This window comes from Pelodiscus sinensis, chromosome 29, assembly GCF_052426305.1.
Source record: "Pelodiscus sinensis isolate ZL-2025 chromosome 29, ASM5242630v1, whole genome shotgun sequence".
In the NCBI taxonomy this organism is placed as follows: domain Eukaryota; kingdom Metazoa; phylum Chordata; order Testudines; family Trionychidae; genus Pelodiscus; species Pelodiscus sinensis.
In genome coordinates this window covers 13,874,715-13,892,960 of record NC_143080.1, presented here as the reverse complement: position 1 = coordinate 13,892,960, position 18,246 = coordinate 13,874,715, and the positions used below count along the sequence as shown (strand labels likewise).

General features: G+C 65.1%; 1 protein-coding gene across 3 annotated transcripts in view; it reads right to left on the bottom strand.

Annotated features, from left to right (window-relative positions):
* The window catches only part of ADAM11 (ADAM metallopeptidase domain 11), a 55,961-nt gene that overhangs the window by 35,869 nt on the left and 1,846 nt on the right, over positions 1-18,246 (bottom strand). For all 3 annotated transcript variants that reach the window (XM_089773920.1, XM_089773921.1, XM_089773919.1), the window contains exons 3-4: positions 3,142-3,218; positions 1,888-1,954 (exon numbers count right to left, since the gene is read on the bottom strand). In XM_089773920.1, the coding sequence (XP_089630046.1) occupies positions 1,888-1,954; positions 3,142-3,218 (144 nt within the window). The remainder of the gene's footprint in view (positions 1-1,887; positions 1,955-3,141; positions 3,219-18,246) is intronic.

Below are 18,246 nucleotides of genomic sequence, written 5' to 3'. Positions count from 1 at the left end.
GAGGGGGGCAGGGCAGAGGGGGGCAGGGCAGGGCAGGGCAGAGGGGGGAGGGCAGAGAGCGGAGGGCAGGGCAGGGCAGAGGGGGGAGCGCAGAGAGGGGAGGGCAGGGCAGAGGGGGGCGGGGCAGGGCAGGGCAGAGGGGGGAGGGCAGGGCAGAGGGGGGCAGGGCAGGGCAGAGGGGGGAGGGCAGGGCAGGGCAGAGGGGGGCAGGGCAGAGGGGGGCAGGGCAGGGCAGGGCAGAGGGGGGAGGGCAGAGAGCGGAGGGCAGGGCAGGGCAGAGGGGGGAGCGCAGAGAGGGGAGGGCAGGGCAGAGGGGGGCGGGGCAGGGCAGGGCAGAGGGGGGAGGGCAGGGCAGGGCAGAGGGGGGCAGGGCAGGGCAGAGGGGGGAGGGCAGGGCAGGGCAGAGGGGGGCAGGGCAGGGCAGAGGGGGGAGGGCAGAGGGGGGAGGGCAGAGCAGGGCAGAGGGGGGCAGGGCAGAGGGGGGCAGGGCAGGGCAGGGCTGTCAGCCCAGCTCCTGCTGTTCGTGTCACATTCCCTGGGCGTTACTGCTCCAGTTCCGCGCTGGCCGGGCTCGCACCCCGCCAGGGTATTTCGGGAAGGGCCCATTCGGCTTTTGAACATGGCCGCCCCCGCAGCCCCCCCCCGCCCTGCCAGTGCCCCTCCCTCCCCCCCGCAGCCCCCCCCCGCCCTGCCAGTGCCCCTCCCTCCCCCCCGCAACCCCCCCGCCCTGCCAGTGCCCCTCCCTCCCCCCCCCGCAGCCCCCCCAGCCCTGCGAGTGCCCCTCCCTCCCCCCCACAGCCCTTTCCAGCCCCGCCCCCCGCCCTGTCAGTGCCCCTCCCTCCACCCTGCAGCATCTGCCAGCCCAGCCAGTGCCCCTCCCTCCCTCCCCCCCCGCAGCCCCTGCCAGCCCCGCCCCCCCAGCCCAGGCAGTGCCCCTCCCTCCCCCCTGCCTGGATTCCCAGCCCGCCAGAGCTGGAGTCTGGCTGGAGCCTGCTTCGGGCAGGTCCCCTCCCTGGCCTGGGGCTGCACCGAGTCAGGCTCCTCTTGGACGCAGGGGCTCTGGGGAGCCTTCCGGCCACGGGGGCCCGCGGTGACCCCTCGCTTTGAATGGGAGCGCCACCCCCGGGCCACCCGCTTCCTGGCCTGCCAAGGCCCCGCTAGCCCAGGCCCCTGCCTCCAGATACGGGAGGAAGTTGGAGGCACCCAGATCATTTCTCCCTGAGACAGGCCCCATCCTAGACAGAGCTGGGCTCCAGCAGAGTCACTCCCCTGCCACAAGCCATCCAGCAGTAGAAAGTCCTGGTCCCTACTGGAAGCTTGCTGCATTCTTAGCCTGGAGGTCACCCTGTGGCAGTGAGTTCCACAGGTAATTAGCACTAACGTCCAAACGTGCTTTTGTGGTGTTACATGGGCCACACAAGTAGGGTTGCCAGGTGCCCAGTATTGGTCTAGTATTTGCAGCTTCTGTCCGGTAAAAAACCCAGAAAATACAGGACAACTGTGGTCCCCATTTTGGTTTTTTCCTCAACAACTGTGGTCCCTGGGGGGGGGGGGTTTCTCAACCAATTTTTTTCCCACCGTGTTTGGTATTTTTTGTGAAACTATCTGGCAACCCAGTTCACAAGCGGCTCCCTCGTGCGCTTAACTTTGCTAAATTCACCCCCATTCTAGCCACGAGCAGCTGGGCCTGCCACTCTCCTGACCCCTGGCCACGCCCTGGCCCTGCCGGCTGCGGCTGCTCTCACAGGCCAGCCCCCACTGCGGCCGCCCCATCCCGTGCCTCCTACCAGCCCCGCCCGTCCCGGGGGTCCACGTCCGCCTCCTACAAAGCCTCGGCCGGGCCCCCAGCCCTGCGCCAAGCCCCAGTGCCCGGCTGCTCCCACTCACCGGGCTGTGGCTGCTGTTCCCATCCTTGCCAAAGTGCCGCTCCACATAGCGGGAGGAGAGCAGGTGGCTGCCGGGAAGGAGAGGGCGAGAGGTGAGGTGCTGCTGCTGGCTCAGGTGGGACTAGGGCAGGGGGCTGCGGGGTCAGATTAACCAGGCCCCCCTGCCCTCCGTGTGTCAGAGCATCCCTGGTCATTCCCGCTGTGCCTGCCTGGACCATGCACCCAGCTGCCCGTCCCCTCCCGCGAATACACCGTCCACCCAGGCCCTGCTCCCCACTGGCCTGGGGGCTCGCGGGGGCACCGGCAGCGTTCCCTGGGAGCCGGGCGCCTCGGCGGCCGCTCAGGACAGATTCAGACGCTGCCCAGCTGATCAGCAGAGCGCCCCAGCCAGGGGTTTGTTTCTACTGGTGGTGCACATCTGCACATGCCTCGGTGCCCATAAAACGTATCCCGCACATGGATGGAAAGATGAGAGAGGACATGGGTCACCAGGTGCCTTGGAGGGAGCTGGGCTGGGAGCGGGCGGGGGCCTGGAATCAGCCCCCCCCACCTGGGCAGCGCGGCAGGGCAGGGCAGAGGTTCGCAGAAACCCAATCGCCAGCCACTCAGGCTGATCACTCGGGCTCCCATTACAGCCAAACTCTGGAGCGCACCTCAGGCTGCTGACACTGGGCCCGGGGCTTCGTGTCAGAGCCGGGCGGCTGCAGAGGGTGCATGAAATATTAAGGGGGCGACGTTCACCTGATGCCGGAGCTTGGAGCCAGCCCAGCACGGTGCCAGGCACACGGTGCCCCCCGGCGTGTCGCTGGCAGATGTGCTCAAAGCCTTGTGCGAGCACCACTGAGCACGCGGCCCCTCTTCTCTGACCCTCGTGGGCCCCATCATCTCCTTGGTGCCCTGCATGGCTCATGCTGATCAAGGGTCCCTCTAATTTTGTCCACCCATGTGCGGAATAAATGTCCTGTGCACGAAGATGTGCACCACCATTGGAGGCACCTGCTGCCGGCGGTGGGTGGCAGTGAGCGCCCTGCTAATCAGCTGGGGACGTGTCAGTGGCTGCCCAGGTGCCCAGCTTACAGGGAACACTGCTCAGGGGCCCGAGCGGAGACGTGCTCCAGAACGCCGCCTCCAGCTGCTGAGCCCCTGCCCCAAGCGCTGGCACTGGGGGAGCTGCCTCCCAGGCCCGTTCTGCCGGCTCCCACGCAGCCTGCCCTGGCACGGAGCCAGCAGGCCTGCAGCCCCAGGAACCACTTACTGGTTCAGCTCCAGGTCCAAGGTGAATGCTGAACCGAAGGCGCGAATGAGGAAGCTCACCTGGACCATGTGCACAAACTGCAAGAACCAGAGAGAAGCAGGGTTAAAATACGCCCTGCCCAGCAACAAACCTGCCAGCACTGCATCCCCCAGCAACACGAACTGCCAGCACTGCATCCCCCAGCAACAAACCTGCCAGCACTGCATCCTCCAGCAACAAACCTGCCAGCACTGCATCCCCCAGCAAGAAACCTGCCAGCACTGCATCCCCCAGCAACACGAACTGCCAGCACTGCATCCCCTAGCAACAAACCTGCCAGCACTGCATCCCCCAGCAACACGAACTGCCAGCACTGCATCCCCCAGCAACACGAACTGCCAGCACTGCATCCCCCAGCAACAAACCTGCCAGCACTGCATCCTCCAGCAACAAACCTGCCAGCACTGCATCCCCCAGCAAGAAACCTGCCAGCACTGCATCCCCCAGCAACACGAACGGCCAGCACTGCATCCCCCAGCAACACGAACTGCCAGCACTGCATCCCCTAGCAACAAACCTGCCAGCACTGCATCCCCTAGCAACACGAACTGCCAGCACTGCATCCCCCAGCAATACAAACTGCCAGCACTGCATCCCCCAGCAAAAACCTGCCAGCACTGCATCCCCCAGCAACACGAAATGCCATCACTGCATCCCCTAGCAACAAACCTGCCAGCACTGCATCCCCTAGCAACATGAACTGCCAGCACTGCATCCCCCAGCAACACGAACTGCCAGCACTGCATCCCCCAGCAACACGAACTGTCAGCACTGCATCCCCCAGCAATACAAACTGCCAGCACTGCATCCCCTAGCAACAAACCTGCCAGCACTGCATCCCCCAGCAACACGAACTGCCAGCACTGCATCCCCTAGCAACAAACCTGCCAGCACTGCATCCCCTAGCAACATGAACTGCCAGCACTGCATCCCCTAGCAACAAACCTGCCAGCACTGCATCCCCTAGCAACACGAACTGCCAGCACTGCATCCCCCAGCAACACGAACTGCCAGCACTGCATCCCCTAGCAACAAACCTGCCAGCACTGCATCCCCTAGCAACACGAACTGCCAGCACTGCATCCCCCAGCAATACAAACTGCCAGCACTGCATCCCCCAGCAAAAACCTGCCAGCACTGCATCCCCCAGCAACACGAAATGCCATCACTGCATCCCCTAGCAACAAACCTGCCAGCACTGCATCCCCTAGCAACATGAACTGCCAGCACTGCATCCCCCAGCAACACGAACTGCCAGCACTGCATCCCCCAGCAACACGAACTGTCAGCACTGCATCCCCCAGCAATACAAACTGCCAGCACTGCATCCCCTAGCAACAAACCTGCCAGCACTGCATCCCCCAGCAACACGAACTGCCAGCACTGCATCCCCCAGCAACAAACCTGCCAGCACTGCATCCCCCAGCAACACGAACTGCCAGCACTGCATCCCCTAGCAACAAACCTGCCAGCACTGCATCCCCTAGCAACATGAACTGCCAGCACTGCATCCCCCAGCAACACGAACTGCCAGCACTGCATCCCCCAGCAATACAAACTGCCAGCACTGCATCCCCTAGCAACAAACCTGCCAGCACTGCATCCCCCAGCAACACGAACTGCCAGCACTGCATCCCCCAGCAACAAACCTGCCAGCACTGCATCCCCCAGCAACACGAACTGCCAGCACTGCATCCCCTAGCAACAAACCTGCCAGCACTGCATCCCCTAGCAACATGAACTGCCAGCACTGCATCCCCCAGCAACACGAACTGCCAGCACTGCATCCCCCAGCAACAAACCTGCCAGCACTGCATCCCCCAGCAACACGAACTGCCAGCACTGCATCCCCTAGCAACAAACCTACCAGCACTGCATCCCCTAGCAACAAACCTACCATCACTGCATCCCCTAGCAACACGAACTGCCAGCACTGCATCCCCCAGCAACACGAACTGCCAGCACTGCATCCCCTAGCAACAAACCTGCCAGCACTGCATCCCCTAGCAACACGAACTGCCAGCACTGCATCCCCCAGCAATACAAACTGCCAGCACTGCATCCCCCAGCAAAAACCTGCCAGCACTGCATCCCCCAGCAACACGAAATGCCAGCACTGCATCCCCCAGCAACACAAACTGCCAGCACTGCATCCCCTAGCAACAAACCTGCCAGCACTGCATCCCCCAGCAACAAACCTGCCAGCACTGCATTCCCGAGCAACACAAACTGCCAGCACTGCATCCCCCAGCAACAAACCTGCCAGCACCGCATCCTCCCGGCAACACAGCCTGCCAGCACTGCATCCCCCCAGCAATAAACCTGCCAGCACTGCATCCCCAAGCAACACAAACTGCTAGCACTGCATCCCCCAGCAACAAACCTGCCAGCACTGCATCCCCCAGCAACACAAACTGCCAGCACTGCATCCCCCAGCAACACAAACTGCCAACACTGCATCTCCCAGTAATACAAACGGCTAGCACTGCTTTCCTCAGAAACAGTCATCCAGCACTGCATTCACCAGCAACACGAACTGCCAGCACTGCATCCCCCAGCAATACAAACTGCCAGCACTGCATCCCCCAGCAAAAACCTGCCAGCACTGCATCCCCCAGCAACACGAAATGCCATCACTGCATCCCCTAGCAACAAACCTGCCAGCACTGCATCCCCTAGCAACATGAACTGCCAGCACTGCATCCCCCAGCAACACGAACTGCCAGCACTGCATCCCCCAGCAACACGAACTGTCAGCACTGCATCCCCCAGCAATACAAACTGCCAGCACTGCATCCCCTAGCAACAAACCTGCCAGCACTGCATCCCCCAGCAACACGAACTGCCAGCACTGCATCCCCTAGCAACAAACCTGCCAGCACTGCATCCCCTAGCAACATGAACTGCCAGCACTGCATCCCCTAGCAACAAACCTGCCAGCACTGCATCCCCTAGCAACATGAACTGCCAGCACTGCATCCCCCAGCAACACGAACTGCCAGCACTGCATCCCCTAGCAACAAACCTGCCAGCACTGCATCCCCTAGCAACACGAACTGCCAGCACTGCATCCCCCAGCAATACAAACTGCCAGCACTGCATCCCCCAGCAAAAACCTGCCAGCACTGCATCCCCCAGCAACACGAAATGCCATCACTGCATCCCCTAGCAACAAACCTGCCAGCACTGCATCCCCTAGCAACATGAACTGCCAGCACTGCATCCCCCAGCAACACGAACTGCCAGCACTGCATCCCCCAGCAACACGAACTGTCAGCACTGCATCCCCCAGCAATACAAACTGCCAGCACTGCATCCCCTAGCAACAAACCTGCCAGCACTGCATCCCCCAGCAACACGAACTGCCAGCACTGCATCCCCCAGCAACAAACCTGCCAGCACTGCATCCCCCAGCAACACGAACTGCCAGCACTGCATCCCCTAGCAACAAACCTGCCAGCACTGCATCCCCTAGCAACATGAACTGCCAGCACTGCATCCCCCAGCAACACGAACTGCCAGCACTGCATCCCCCAGCAATACAAACTGCCAGCACTGCATCCCCTAGCAACAAACCTGCCAGCACTGCATCCCCCAGCAACACGAACTGCCAGCACTGCATCCCCCAGCAACAAACCTGCCAGCACTGCATCCCCCAGCAACACGAACTGCCAGCACTGCATCCCCTAGCAACAAACCTGCCAGCACTGCATCCCCTAGCAACATGAACTGCCAGCACTGCATCCCCCAGCAACACGAACTGCCAGCACTGCATCCCCCAGCAACAAACCTGCCAGCACTGCATCCCCCAGCAACACGAACTGCCAGCACTGCATCCCCTAGCAACAAACCTACCAGCACTGCATCCCCTAGCAACAAACCTACCAGCACTGCATCCCCTAGCAACACGAACTGCCAGCACTGCATCCCCCAGCAACACGAACTGCCAGCACTGCATCCCCTAGCAACAAACCTGCCAGCACTGCATCCCCTAGCAACACGAACTGCCAGCACTGCATCCCCCAGCAATACAAACTGCCAGCACTGCATCCCCCAGCAAAAACCTGCCAGCACTGCATCCCCCAGCAACACGAAATGCCAGCACTGCATCCCCCAGCAACACAAACTGCCAGCACTGCATCCCCTAGCAACAAACCTGCCAGCACTGCATCCCCCAGCAACAAACCTGCCAGCACTGCATTCCCGAGCAACACAAACTGCCAGCACTGCATCCCCCAGCAACAAACCTGCCAGCACCGCATCCTCCCGGCAACACAGCCTGCCAGCACTGCATCCCCCCAGCAATAAACCTGCCAGCACTGCATCCCCAAGCAACACAAACTGCTAGCACTGCATCCCCCAGCAACAAACCTGCCAGCACTGCATCCCCCAGCAACACAAACTGCCAGCACTGCATCCCCCAGCAACACAAACTGCCAACACTGCATCTCCCAGTAATACAAACGGCTAGCACTGCTTTCCTCAGAAACAGTCATCCAGCACTGCATTCACCAGCAACACAACCTGCCAGCACTGCATTCCTCAGCAACGCAGGCTGCTAACGCTGCATCTCCCAGTAATACAAATTGCTAGCCCTGCATCCCCCAGCAATACAAAAGGCTAGCACTGCATCCCCCAGCAACACAGTCGTCCAGCACTGCATCCCCAGCAACACAGCCTGCCAACACTGCATCCCCCCAGCAACACAGTCGTCTAGCACTGCATCCCCAGCAACACAGCCTGCCAACACTGCATCCCCCCAGCAACACAGTCGTCTAGCACTGCATCCCCCCAGCAACGCAGCCTGCCAACACTGCATCCCCCCAGCAGCACAACGCTAATTCTGAACTTGTAAGTGCAAGTTAGTGTGGACACTCCGGTGCCGCTAACTTGAATTAACTGCCCTCTGGGAGGTGTCCTACAGCAGCTGCCCGGAGAGCTTTCTGAGGCTCTGAATGCACGTCCACATTGACGGCGCCTGCCTCTGACTCCATTCTACTCCCCCCAGAGTGAGGACACGCGAGTTCAAATTTGTAAATCGGAGTCCAGAAGTTGAACTTAGCAACCTGGAAATAATCTCCTAGTGTAGATGTGGCCTAACTGACCAGATGTTTTCGGCAGCTGCCCCACGTGAGCTGAGCAGTAGCGCCTGAGTCTGCAGCCAGCCTGCGCCACTGCTCGGCGAGGAGCAAACGGCCCTGTTCACTGCAGGGGAGGGCTGGCTGAGCCTTGCACCCACCACTCAGTGTCCTCGCAGCAAGAGGAACAGCCCTTCCCCAAAGAGCTTTCAGTCCAGTTAGACAAGGCAGACAAAGGGTGGAGAAACTGAGGCACGGAGCTGGATGGGAATCTCCAAAGCCCCTCCATGTCTCACAGGGAGCCAGTAGCAGAACTGGGACTCGAACCCATCTCTCCAGAGGCCCAGGCTGGGCCAGCCCTCCCCGTCTGACTCCAAAGCCCTTCATAAGCACTAGGGAGGGAAGCTCACCCCTCTGCCTTCCCTCTCCCACGGAGCAGCGAGGGCCCTCAGCACAGATGTGCCCCCGGCACCGAGGGAAAGAGGCTCACCCCAGGGCACCCAGCAAGTCAGCCCCAGGCTCCGGGCACTGGCCAGGGAAGGGCCATAGAAAAGAGGCAGCAGAGACAGAGCAGTCAGTTGCTGCCTGGCACTGGAAGTGGGAGCCTGGCTGCCTAGCGGGCTGGGAGAACAGCAGGACCATGGACAGATCAGTGCGGGCAGGTGGAGCCCGGAAGCTGAGGAAGCACGTGGGGGCAAGCAGGACACTGGAATTTGCCTGTTTGCAGCCTGTTGGCTGTTCCACAGCAGCCCATGGGACCTCATCGAATCCCAGAGCACTAGGACTGGAAGGGACCTCGAGGGTCATCGAGTCCAGCCCCCGCCCTCACGGCAGGACCCAGCACCCTAGACCATCCCTGGCAGACACTTATCGAACCTGCTCTTCAATATCTCCAGAGACGGGGATTCCACAACCTCCCTGGGCAATTTATTCCAGTGTTTGACCCCCCTGACAGGCAGGAACTTTTTCCTAATGTCCAACCTAAACCTCCCTGGCTGCAGTTTAAGCCCATTGCTGCTTGTTCTGTCTTCAGAGGCCAAGATGAACAAGTTTTCTCCCTTCTCCTTGTGACACCTTTTAGATACCTGAAAACCGCTATCACGTCCCCCCTCAATCTTCTCCTTTCCAAACTAAACAAGCCCAGTTCTTTCAGTCTCCTTCACAGGGCATGTTCTCTAGACCTGTTAATGATTCTTGTTGCTCTTCTCTGGACCCTCTCCAATTTCTCCACATCCTTCTTGAAATGTGATGCCCAGAACTGGACACAATATTCCAGCTGAGGCCATTCTCCAGCACCAGGGATGTTGGAAACCAACTGTGACCGACCTAGTGGGGGGTACTGCAGTGTACGTGCGTGTGTGTGCGTGTGCGTGTGTGTGTGCGTGTGGGTGTGTGTGGGTGTGTGTGGGTGTGTGTGCGTGTGTGTGCGTGTGTGCGTGTGTGTGTGTGTGCGCGTGGGTGTGTGTGTGTGTGGGTGTGCGTGTGGGTGTGCGTGTGGGTGTGCGTGTGGGTGTGCGTGTGTGTGCGCGTGTGTGCGTGTGTGTGCGTGCGTGTGTGCGTGTGTGCGTGTGTGTGCGTGTGTGCGTGTGGGTGTGTGTGGGTGTGTGTGGGTGTGTGTGGGTGTGCGTGTGGGTGTGCGTGTGGGTGTGCGTGTGTGGGTGTGTGCGTGCGTGTGTGCGTGCGTGTGTGCGCGTGTGTGTGTGCGTGTGTGCGTGTGTGCGTGTGTGTGCGTGTGCGTGTACCTCAGTCTCCCCCCACATTTTTTGCAGCTCTCTGCATGAGGGGGGAGAGGCCAGGCATGACTCACTGTGGACGTGTGTCAGCGTCTCACGTCCAGGCGACAAGATTCACCTTGGGTTTGGGAGCAGAACAATGGAGGAGGCGGAGCAGCGGGGGGCTCAGGACCAGTGGCTGGGGGTGTTCGTTTAGTCTTGGTGGGGCAAACATGAAGGGAAAGGGCTAAATAGAGAGCTGGGGGACCTGGGGCCTGTGCACTTCTGCCTCGCGGGCTCTGAGGCTGCCAGCCCCCTCACTCCGATGTCCACATTGACCCCGGCCACGCTGGATCTCTGAGGAGCAATAAACCCTCCCTAGTCTACTGGCTGCGGACGGGGGTGCACGGTCTGTCACCCCAACCGTCTCCTTCCAACCAGGGATGTTGGAAGCCACTCGGTTTGCACCCCCCAAATCACAAGGAACATGCTTCTCGGCGTGGTGCTGCCGTCTGGCAGCGGCCTGCCCGGACTCCCGAGTGCCGGCGCGGCGCGTGGGAAGCGCTGGGTTTGCTGTTGCCAGCACCGGTGCACTTTAGCTTTGCTGCTGTGCGCAACGGAAACAAACATGCCCGGAATTGGTTCACTGCCTTGGAGAAACCGTCCCCCTTGCTCTCGGCATCAGCTGCTCATGCTCAGGTCACAGCCCGGCAAAGGACAGTGCACCCAGCGAAAGGCTTGTGTGAGGGACCAGGCCGTGTCTGGCCACAGCTTGGCATTGAAGAAGCTGTGACACTCCGTGGACGCGCCACGTGTCCGCTTGCAATGCCGTGAAAAGGCAATTTCACACCCCCATGTGCCACTCGCTGTCCTGTCCCAGGGCCCGTCCAGAGGGGCCGGACAGTAGGCATGTTAGGACAGTATTGTCCTCCCTTGATGGGCGCTTAGGAGATGGGAGTGAAGAGACCGTTGTCGGAGGACGTCACAACCCGGGGAATCTGCCATCAAGACTCCAGGCTCCCCAAAGCTACGGCTCAAAGTTAGGGCAACTACGAAGGGCACCTGCATAGACCGACGGGAGGGAGCAGGCACCACGGGCCTGAATGGAGGGCTCAGGAGGTGGTGGGGAAGCAGGTTAGATCTCAGCCCAGGGCAGGGTAGAGTAGCTAAGGGAAGGGAGGAGTTTACACCGACTGTGGCGGGGCTGGAGGCCTTGTGGGCCTGCTTCTCCCTGCCCCAGGAACGAGCGGAGGGGTCCTGCTGCCGTGAAGCAGCCAGCCCGAGGCGCTGCTGAAGTGACCAGCCAGGGCCATGTACAAGGCAGCAGCAGGGCCAGAGCCGTCTGGGAGAGGGAGCCTCAGGGAGCAGCAGGACCATGGACAGGTCAACATGGGCAGGTGGTGCCCGAAAACAGGCCAGAGCAAGCGAGGTGCCATATGGACCCTGCCCTGTTAAGGGAAGCGGTGCCGCAGGAAGGGAGTCTTGGTGCTACCGCCCCATAGCGGGGCTGAGACACGGAACTAGAGCCGGCACCGCCCGGCAGGGGGGTGCATGTGTCTCGGCAGAAAGGCGGAGTCCCCGGATCCACGGAAAGCACCGGGGGGGCCGGGGGAGCAGTGGGAGAGGCCGGTGCCACCCTGGTGCAAGAACTGAGACAAACAGGCTCACACAGAGCCTGCAAGGGGGCACCGCCGCGAGAGACGGCCCCTGCCCTGCTCTGGGGCACCGCACAGACCGGCCAAGGGGGCTCGTGAGAGACGGCCCCTGCCCTGCTCTGGGGCACCGCACAGACTGGCCAAGGGGGCTCGTGAGAGGCGGCCCCTGCCCTGCTCTGGGGCACCGCACAGACCGGCCAAGGGGGCTCGTGAGAGACGGCCCCTGCCCTGCTCTGGGGCACCGCACAGACTGGCCAAGGGGGCTCGTGAGAGACGGCCCCTGCCCTGCTCTGGGGCACCGCACAGACCGGCCAAGGGGGCTCGTGAGAGACGGCCCCTGCCCTGCTCTGGGGCACCGCACAGACTGGCCAAGGGGGCTCGTGAGAGACGGCCCCTGCCCTGCTCTGGGGCACCGCACAGACCGGCCAAGGGGGCTCGTGAGAGACGGCCCCTGCCCTGCTCTGGGGCACCGCACAGACCGGCCAAGGGGGCTCGTGAGAGGCGGCCCCTGCCCTGCTCTGGGGCACCGCACAGACCGGCCAAGGGGGCTCGTGAGAGACGGCCCCTGCCCTGCTCTGGGGCACCGCACAGACCGGCCAAGGGGGCTTGTGAGAGACAGCCCCTGCCCTGCTCTGGGGCACCGCACAGACCGGCCAAGGGGGCTTGTGAGAGGCGGCCCCTGCCCTGCTCTGGGGCACCGCACAGACCGGCCAAGGGGGCTCGTGAGAGGCGGCCCCTGCCCTGCTCTGGGGCACCGCACAGACCGGCCAAGGGGGCTCGTGAGAGACGGCCCCTGCCCTGCTCTGGGGCACCGCACAGACCGGCCAAGGGGGCTCGTGAGAGGCGGCTGCCGACCCTGGATAAAGTAGGTGGTTCTGGCTGAGTGAAAATGGAGCATCTCTTGACCAGGGACTCAGGTACCCGCCGGGGTACCTGGGCTGAGCTGACGGATTCCCCGGCCCCGGTCGGCCCCTAGAAGGAGGGAAAGGGGACCCCAGTCCAGCCGGAGACTGCAGACCTGGCGGGGAAGGGCAAGGCAGTGGGGGTGGGGCTAACGCTGCAGCTCCAAAGCCAGAGGAGAAGGATTCAAACGCTCACCAGCCCAGCCAGTCGGCTCTTTAGCTGGTGCCTGGGGGCCATGGGGGGCCGTGGGGGGGCCCCTGGTCTGGACGCTGCGTCCTTCTGCGGGGTGAGAACCAAGCAGGTGGGACCTCTGGGCAGGACCTTTGAAAACGTGCCTTGCTCATGGGTGTCTCAATGCGCAGGAACCGCGGGAGCCCTGGAGCCCTCAGCTCCAGCAAGAGCCGTGACTGTCCAGGGGCGTGTGACTGTCAATAGGGCTTGGGACTGTGAAAGGGGCGTGTGACTGGGCCCCGCTTTCCCGACTATTCCCGGCTGGCTGGCACCCCCCCCCCCGTCGTAGCAGAAGTGATCCCCAGGGGTGCTGTGAGCCGGGTCTGTGGGAACAGCCGTGGGGGGGGGGGGGGGAGTCTCCTGACCTGGCCGGAGGGCGGCTGCAGGGCCCACGGTCTGTGACAGAACAGGGCCGGGAGACGCGGGACTCCCCGGGCCAGGCCGCACTGGCCTGCCTGTTGCTTTCTGGAGCAGCCTCCAGCAAGAGCCACGGGGCGAGCCCTGCCCGGAGAACCAGCCCGCTCCCTGCGCCCGAGGACCCTCCCTCGCTGCGCGGGAGCCAGGGCTGCGCTGGCGGCCGCGTCGGGAACTCGCCCACACGCCCGCGGAGCCTGTCGCTGCTGGCTAGAGCTCTCGGCCCAGGGAATTCCCAGCGAGCCCCTTGCACCCCCAGCCGCCTGGCCAGGGGCAAACAGGGCCCTGTACTGCCGGCGCCCAGGTCAGTGGGGTGCGGCGGCCCTGCCTTGCAGTCGCTCCGTGCAAGGAGACAGCGAGGCGCGGAGCCCGGTCCTGGCCCAAGGTCACCCAGCAGCTCGGTAGCGGAGCTGGGAACTGAACCCGGGAGGCCGGGCTCCCTGCTCCTTACGGGGTGGGCGGGAGGATCCTGGCGGCGCTCTGGGAACAGCCCCCTTCCGGCTCCGAATGGGAGCCAGGCCAGCTCCGCCGGGCAGGCTGTGGGCTGGCTGGGGCAGGGCAGCCTGCAAGGGAGCCCTGGCTCTGCAGCTCCTGGTGCCATTGGCTAATGCCGGGCCCCGGGGCCAGAGGGAGCCTGTGATCTTCCCGCCTGAGCCCCAGAGCAGAGCCGGAAAGCAGCCAGTCCTGAGTGAAACCCTGCAGGGATGGAGGCCCAGCCGGGCCCCTGGGCACCTTTCCAGCTTCACTCCCTGCTCCCACCTGGGCCTCTGGCTGCAGCTCCCGGCCCCGATGGTTCCAGCCTTCCCTGCCGCCCTTGTGAACAGCCACCCTGGGGCCCGCGTCCCTGCAACCCGGCCTCGGGGGCCGGCTGGGCTGAGCTCCTCCCTTGGGCTGCCCGAGGCCGGTTTCCAGCCCTTGCTCCCTGCTCTGAACCCTTCAGCAGTGACCTCGTCCAGCGGCTTCCAGCAGCCGCCACCCCAGTGCCGGCCAGGCCAAAACCAGCCCCCTCGGCCCGGTTTATCCTCCCCGGCTCACGTCGCCCCTTCGCTCGGCGAGCCGCAGGGAGCTCCCGGTCTGGCACCAACCCCAAACCCTAACCCCCACGCCAACCCCTGCCCCCCCCAACCCTAACCCCCACGCCAACCCCTGCCCCCCCCAACCCTAACCCCCACGCCAACACCCTGCCCCCCCCAACCCTAACCCCCACGCCAACCCCTGCCCCCCCCAACCCTAACCCCCACGCCAACACCCTGCCCCCCCCACCCAAACCCTAACCCCCACGCCAACCCCCTGTCCCCCCCCGCACCCAAACCCTAACCCCCACACCAACCCCCTGCCCCCCCCGCACCCAAACCCTCCCCCGTCCAACCCCCTGCCCTGCCCCCCTGCACCCAAACCCTCCCCCGTCCAACCCCCTGCCCTGCCCCCCCTGCACCCAAACCCTCCCCCGTCCAACCCCCTGCCCTGCCCCCCCCGCACGCAAACCCTCCCCGTCCAACCCCCTGCCCTGCCCCCCCCGCACCCAAGCCCTCCCCGTCCAACCCCCTGCCCTGGTCACCCCCCCGCACCCAAACCCTCTCCCCGTCCAACCCCCTGCCCTGCCCCCCCTGCACCCAAACCCTCCCCCGTCCAACCCCCTGCCCTGCCCCCCCCGCACCCAAACCCTCCCCCGTCCAACCCCCTGCCCTGGTCACCCCCCCCCGCACCCAAACCCTTCCCCGTCCAACCTCCTGCCCATGTCACACACCCCTGCAAACACCCTTCCCCTCCCCCACCCCCACTCCAACTCCCTGCCCCTAAACACCCTCCATGCACCCCCACACCCTGCACCAGGTCAGCCCCCCTCCTGCACCCGGACCCCGCCCCCTCCATTAATGGCGCAGAAAAGTGCAGCCCCCCCCCCCCCCATTGAAAACTGTTGCCCACCCCTGAGCTGGCCAGTTGAGTCCGTTCAACGTTCGCTTTGTCGTTCTAATAGCGCGAGGGCGCCGGGCGCAGGCCACGGCCTCCCCGCTCAGAATGCAGCAGGCGCCTGTTCAGGTCCCTCCTTTGTCCGCCAAAAAGTGCCAGCAAAATACCCCCCCACTGCCCAGCCGGCCGGCCAGCCCAGGGCCCTGCGCCCCCCCCCCCGACGGGGGCAGCCCGCGGGTAGGAGCCCAGTTCAGGGCAGCAAACCATCCTGGGGCTCACAGACCAGCCTGGCCAGCTCGTGCGGCTCAGCCCCGGCACCGGGCCCCCATCGGCAAAGGCCACGGCCAGCGGGTGAAAGGAAGCGACGTTTCTTACAGGCCTGGGGCACTGCAACCCCCGGGGGCTCAGGGCAGGTTGGGGGGCTGCAACTCAACTCTGCTTGCAAGACACAGAAGTGTGGGTGGGGGCGCAGGGCAGGGGGTGGGGGTGCAGGAGTCAAGACGGTTGGGGTGTGGGGGTCTCAGGGGATTGGGGTCTGGGGGCTGAGGGTGGGGCTGGGGGTGCAAGAGTCAGGGCACGGGGTGGGTGTGGGGGTTTCAGGGGATTGGGGGCTGAGGGTGGGGCTGGGGGTGCAGGAGTCAGGGCAGGGGGTGGGGGAGCTCAGGGGATTGGGGTCTGGGGGCTGAGGGTGGGGCTGGGGGTGCAGGAGTCAGGGCAGGGGGTGGGGGAGCTCAGGGGATTGGGGTCTGGGGGCTGAGGGTGGGGCTGGGGGTGCAAGAGTCAGGGCACGGGGTGGGTGTGGGGGTCTCAGGGGATTGGGGGCTGAGGGTGGGGCTGGGGGTGCAGGAGTCAGGGCAGGGGGTGGGGGAGCTCAGGGGATTGGGGTCTGGGGGCTGAGGGTGGGGCTGGGGGTGCAAGAGTCAGGGCAGGGGGTGGGTGTGGGGGGTCTCAGGGGATTGGGGGCTGGGGGGCTGAGGGTGGGGCTGGGGGTTCAGGAGTCAGGGCAGGGGGTGGGGGAGCTCAGGGGATTGGGGTCTGGGGGCTGAGGGTGGGGCTGGGGGTGCAAGAGTCAGGGCAGGGGGTGGGTGTGGGGGGTCTCAGGGGATTGGGGGCTGGGGGGGCTGAGGGTGGGGCTGGGGGTGCAGGAGTCAGGGCAGGGGGTGGGGGAGCTCAGGGGATTGGGGGGCTAAGGGTGGGGGCTCGGGCCTGGGACTGTGGCCACCGCGCTGCCTGGCTGCTGAATCCCCAGAGGCGGCTGGGACCGCACTGCCCGGCTGCCCGAGCTCCGGGGCTGGAGGCTGGGTGTGCCGTGGCTGCCCAGGGGCTGTGGGTGCTGGCTCGGGCCCACCAGGGCTGGGGCCTCCCCGCCCCAGCTGTCAGGCGCTGGGACCAAGGGCGGGTGGGGGCTGGGCTCCGGCTGGCGGGGGCAGAGCGGGGGGGGGGAGCCGAGCAGGCCCAGCACGGGAAGCCGATCCGTGTGTGGTGGCCGGCAGCATCCAGCCTGCCCCCCCAAGCCGGCCACTCCCTGGGGCGCCCCAGCTCACGGCCACCCTGGTGCGAGGTGCCGGGCACGACTGAGCCGTGCGACGTGCAGGGTGGTGTCAGTGACCTGGGCGTGGGTCCCCCCGTGGCCCTGGAGCTCTGGAGCAGCGGCCAGGTGTGGGGCTGGGGCGGCTCCTGCGGGTCGGGGCTGGTGCCCACAGGGCAGAAGAGCGGGGGCGGGGGGGCAAAACCAAGTAAAACACGAGCTGCAGCTGAGTGACTGGGGGGGCCCCGCTTTGGGCAGCTCCCTGGCTGAGCAGCGCGGGGGGGTCTGTGCCGTCGCCTCCGGCCTGGGCTCGCTGGGGGCGTCCTACGGCCAGTGGAGCCGGATCCAGCCCCGGGTCGTGGAGGCGCCTGTGGCTCGGCCCGGGGCTCCGGCTGCTTGGCTCTGGCAGGGCTCTGGAATCGCCAGCCCCTGCCCTGGGCCTGCTGCCATCAGAGCCTGGAGGGGCAGGAGGGGGGATGAAGGGACCCTGGCTGAGGCGAGGAGACAGCCCCAGAGGCCATGGCCCCCCTGCCTTTTCCAGCCCGTGGAGGGGGCCGGGTGCTAGGGGCTCAGGGTGGGGATGGGGGGGTGCAGGAGTCAGGGCAGGGGCTGGGTGGGGGTGTGGGGGGGGGTGCAGGAGTCAGGGCAGGGGCTGGGTGGGGGTGTGGGGGAGTGCAGGAGTCAGGGCAGGGGCTGGGTGGGGGGCTCAGGGTGGGGGTGTGGGGGGGTGCAGGAGTCAGGGCAGGGGCTGGGTGGGGGGCTCAGGGTAGGGGTGTGGGGGGTGCAGGAGTCAGGGCAGGGGCTGGGTGCTGGGGGCTCAGGGTGGGGGTGTGGGGGGGTGCAGGAGTCAGGGCAGGGGCTGGGTGGGGGGCTCAGGGTAGGGGTGTGGGGGGGTGCAGGAGTCAGGGCAGGGGCTGGGTGCTCAGGGTGGGGGTGTGGGGGGGTGCAGGAGTCAGGGCAGGGGCTGGGTGCTGGGGGCTCAGGGTGGGGGTGTAGGGGGGTGCAGGAGTCAGGGCAGGGGCTGGGTGGGGGGCTCAGGGTAGGGGTGTGGGGGGTGCAGGAGTCAGGGCAGGGGCTGGGTGCGGGGGGCTCAGGGTGGGGGTGTGGGGGGTGCAGGAGTCAGGACACTGGCGGGTGCGGGGGGCTCAGGGTGAGGGTGTGGGGGGTGCAGGAGTCAGGACACTGGCGGGTGCGGGGGGCTCAGACCACCATGCTGCCCAGCCGCCGGGTCCCTGGAACTGGCCAGGGTGGCAGGGCCGGCACCGGGGGAGGGGCGGGGTTTGGTGCCTGGCAGGGGCTCTGCGGCGAAATGCAGGGGAGCCGCTCTCAGGCCAGCCCCGGGGGTCACCGCCAGGAGCGGACTGGCCAGCAAACAGGCCCTCCCCACGGCGTCACCCCTGGGGGCCCTAAGCCCCGCCCCCTGCGTCACGGGTCGGGCTGTGGGTGCCGCAGAGCGAGGGGCCACCGGGAAATTCCGCCCCGGCCACGCGGGAGCCTGGGACCTGCCGACTCCCCGGACGGGCAGCTCCAGCAGGGCTGGCAGCAGCAGCAGGTTGTTATCCAACGACTCGCCCGCAGGGGCAAGACTCTGCGCTGGGAGCTGGAAAAGCCATTTGGGAGCCCCCCTCCCCAGC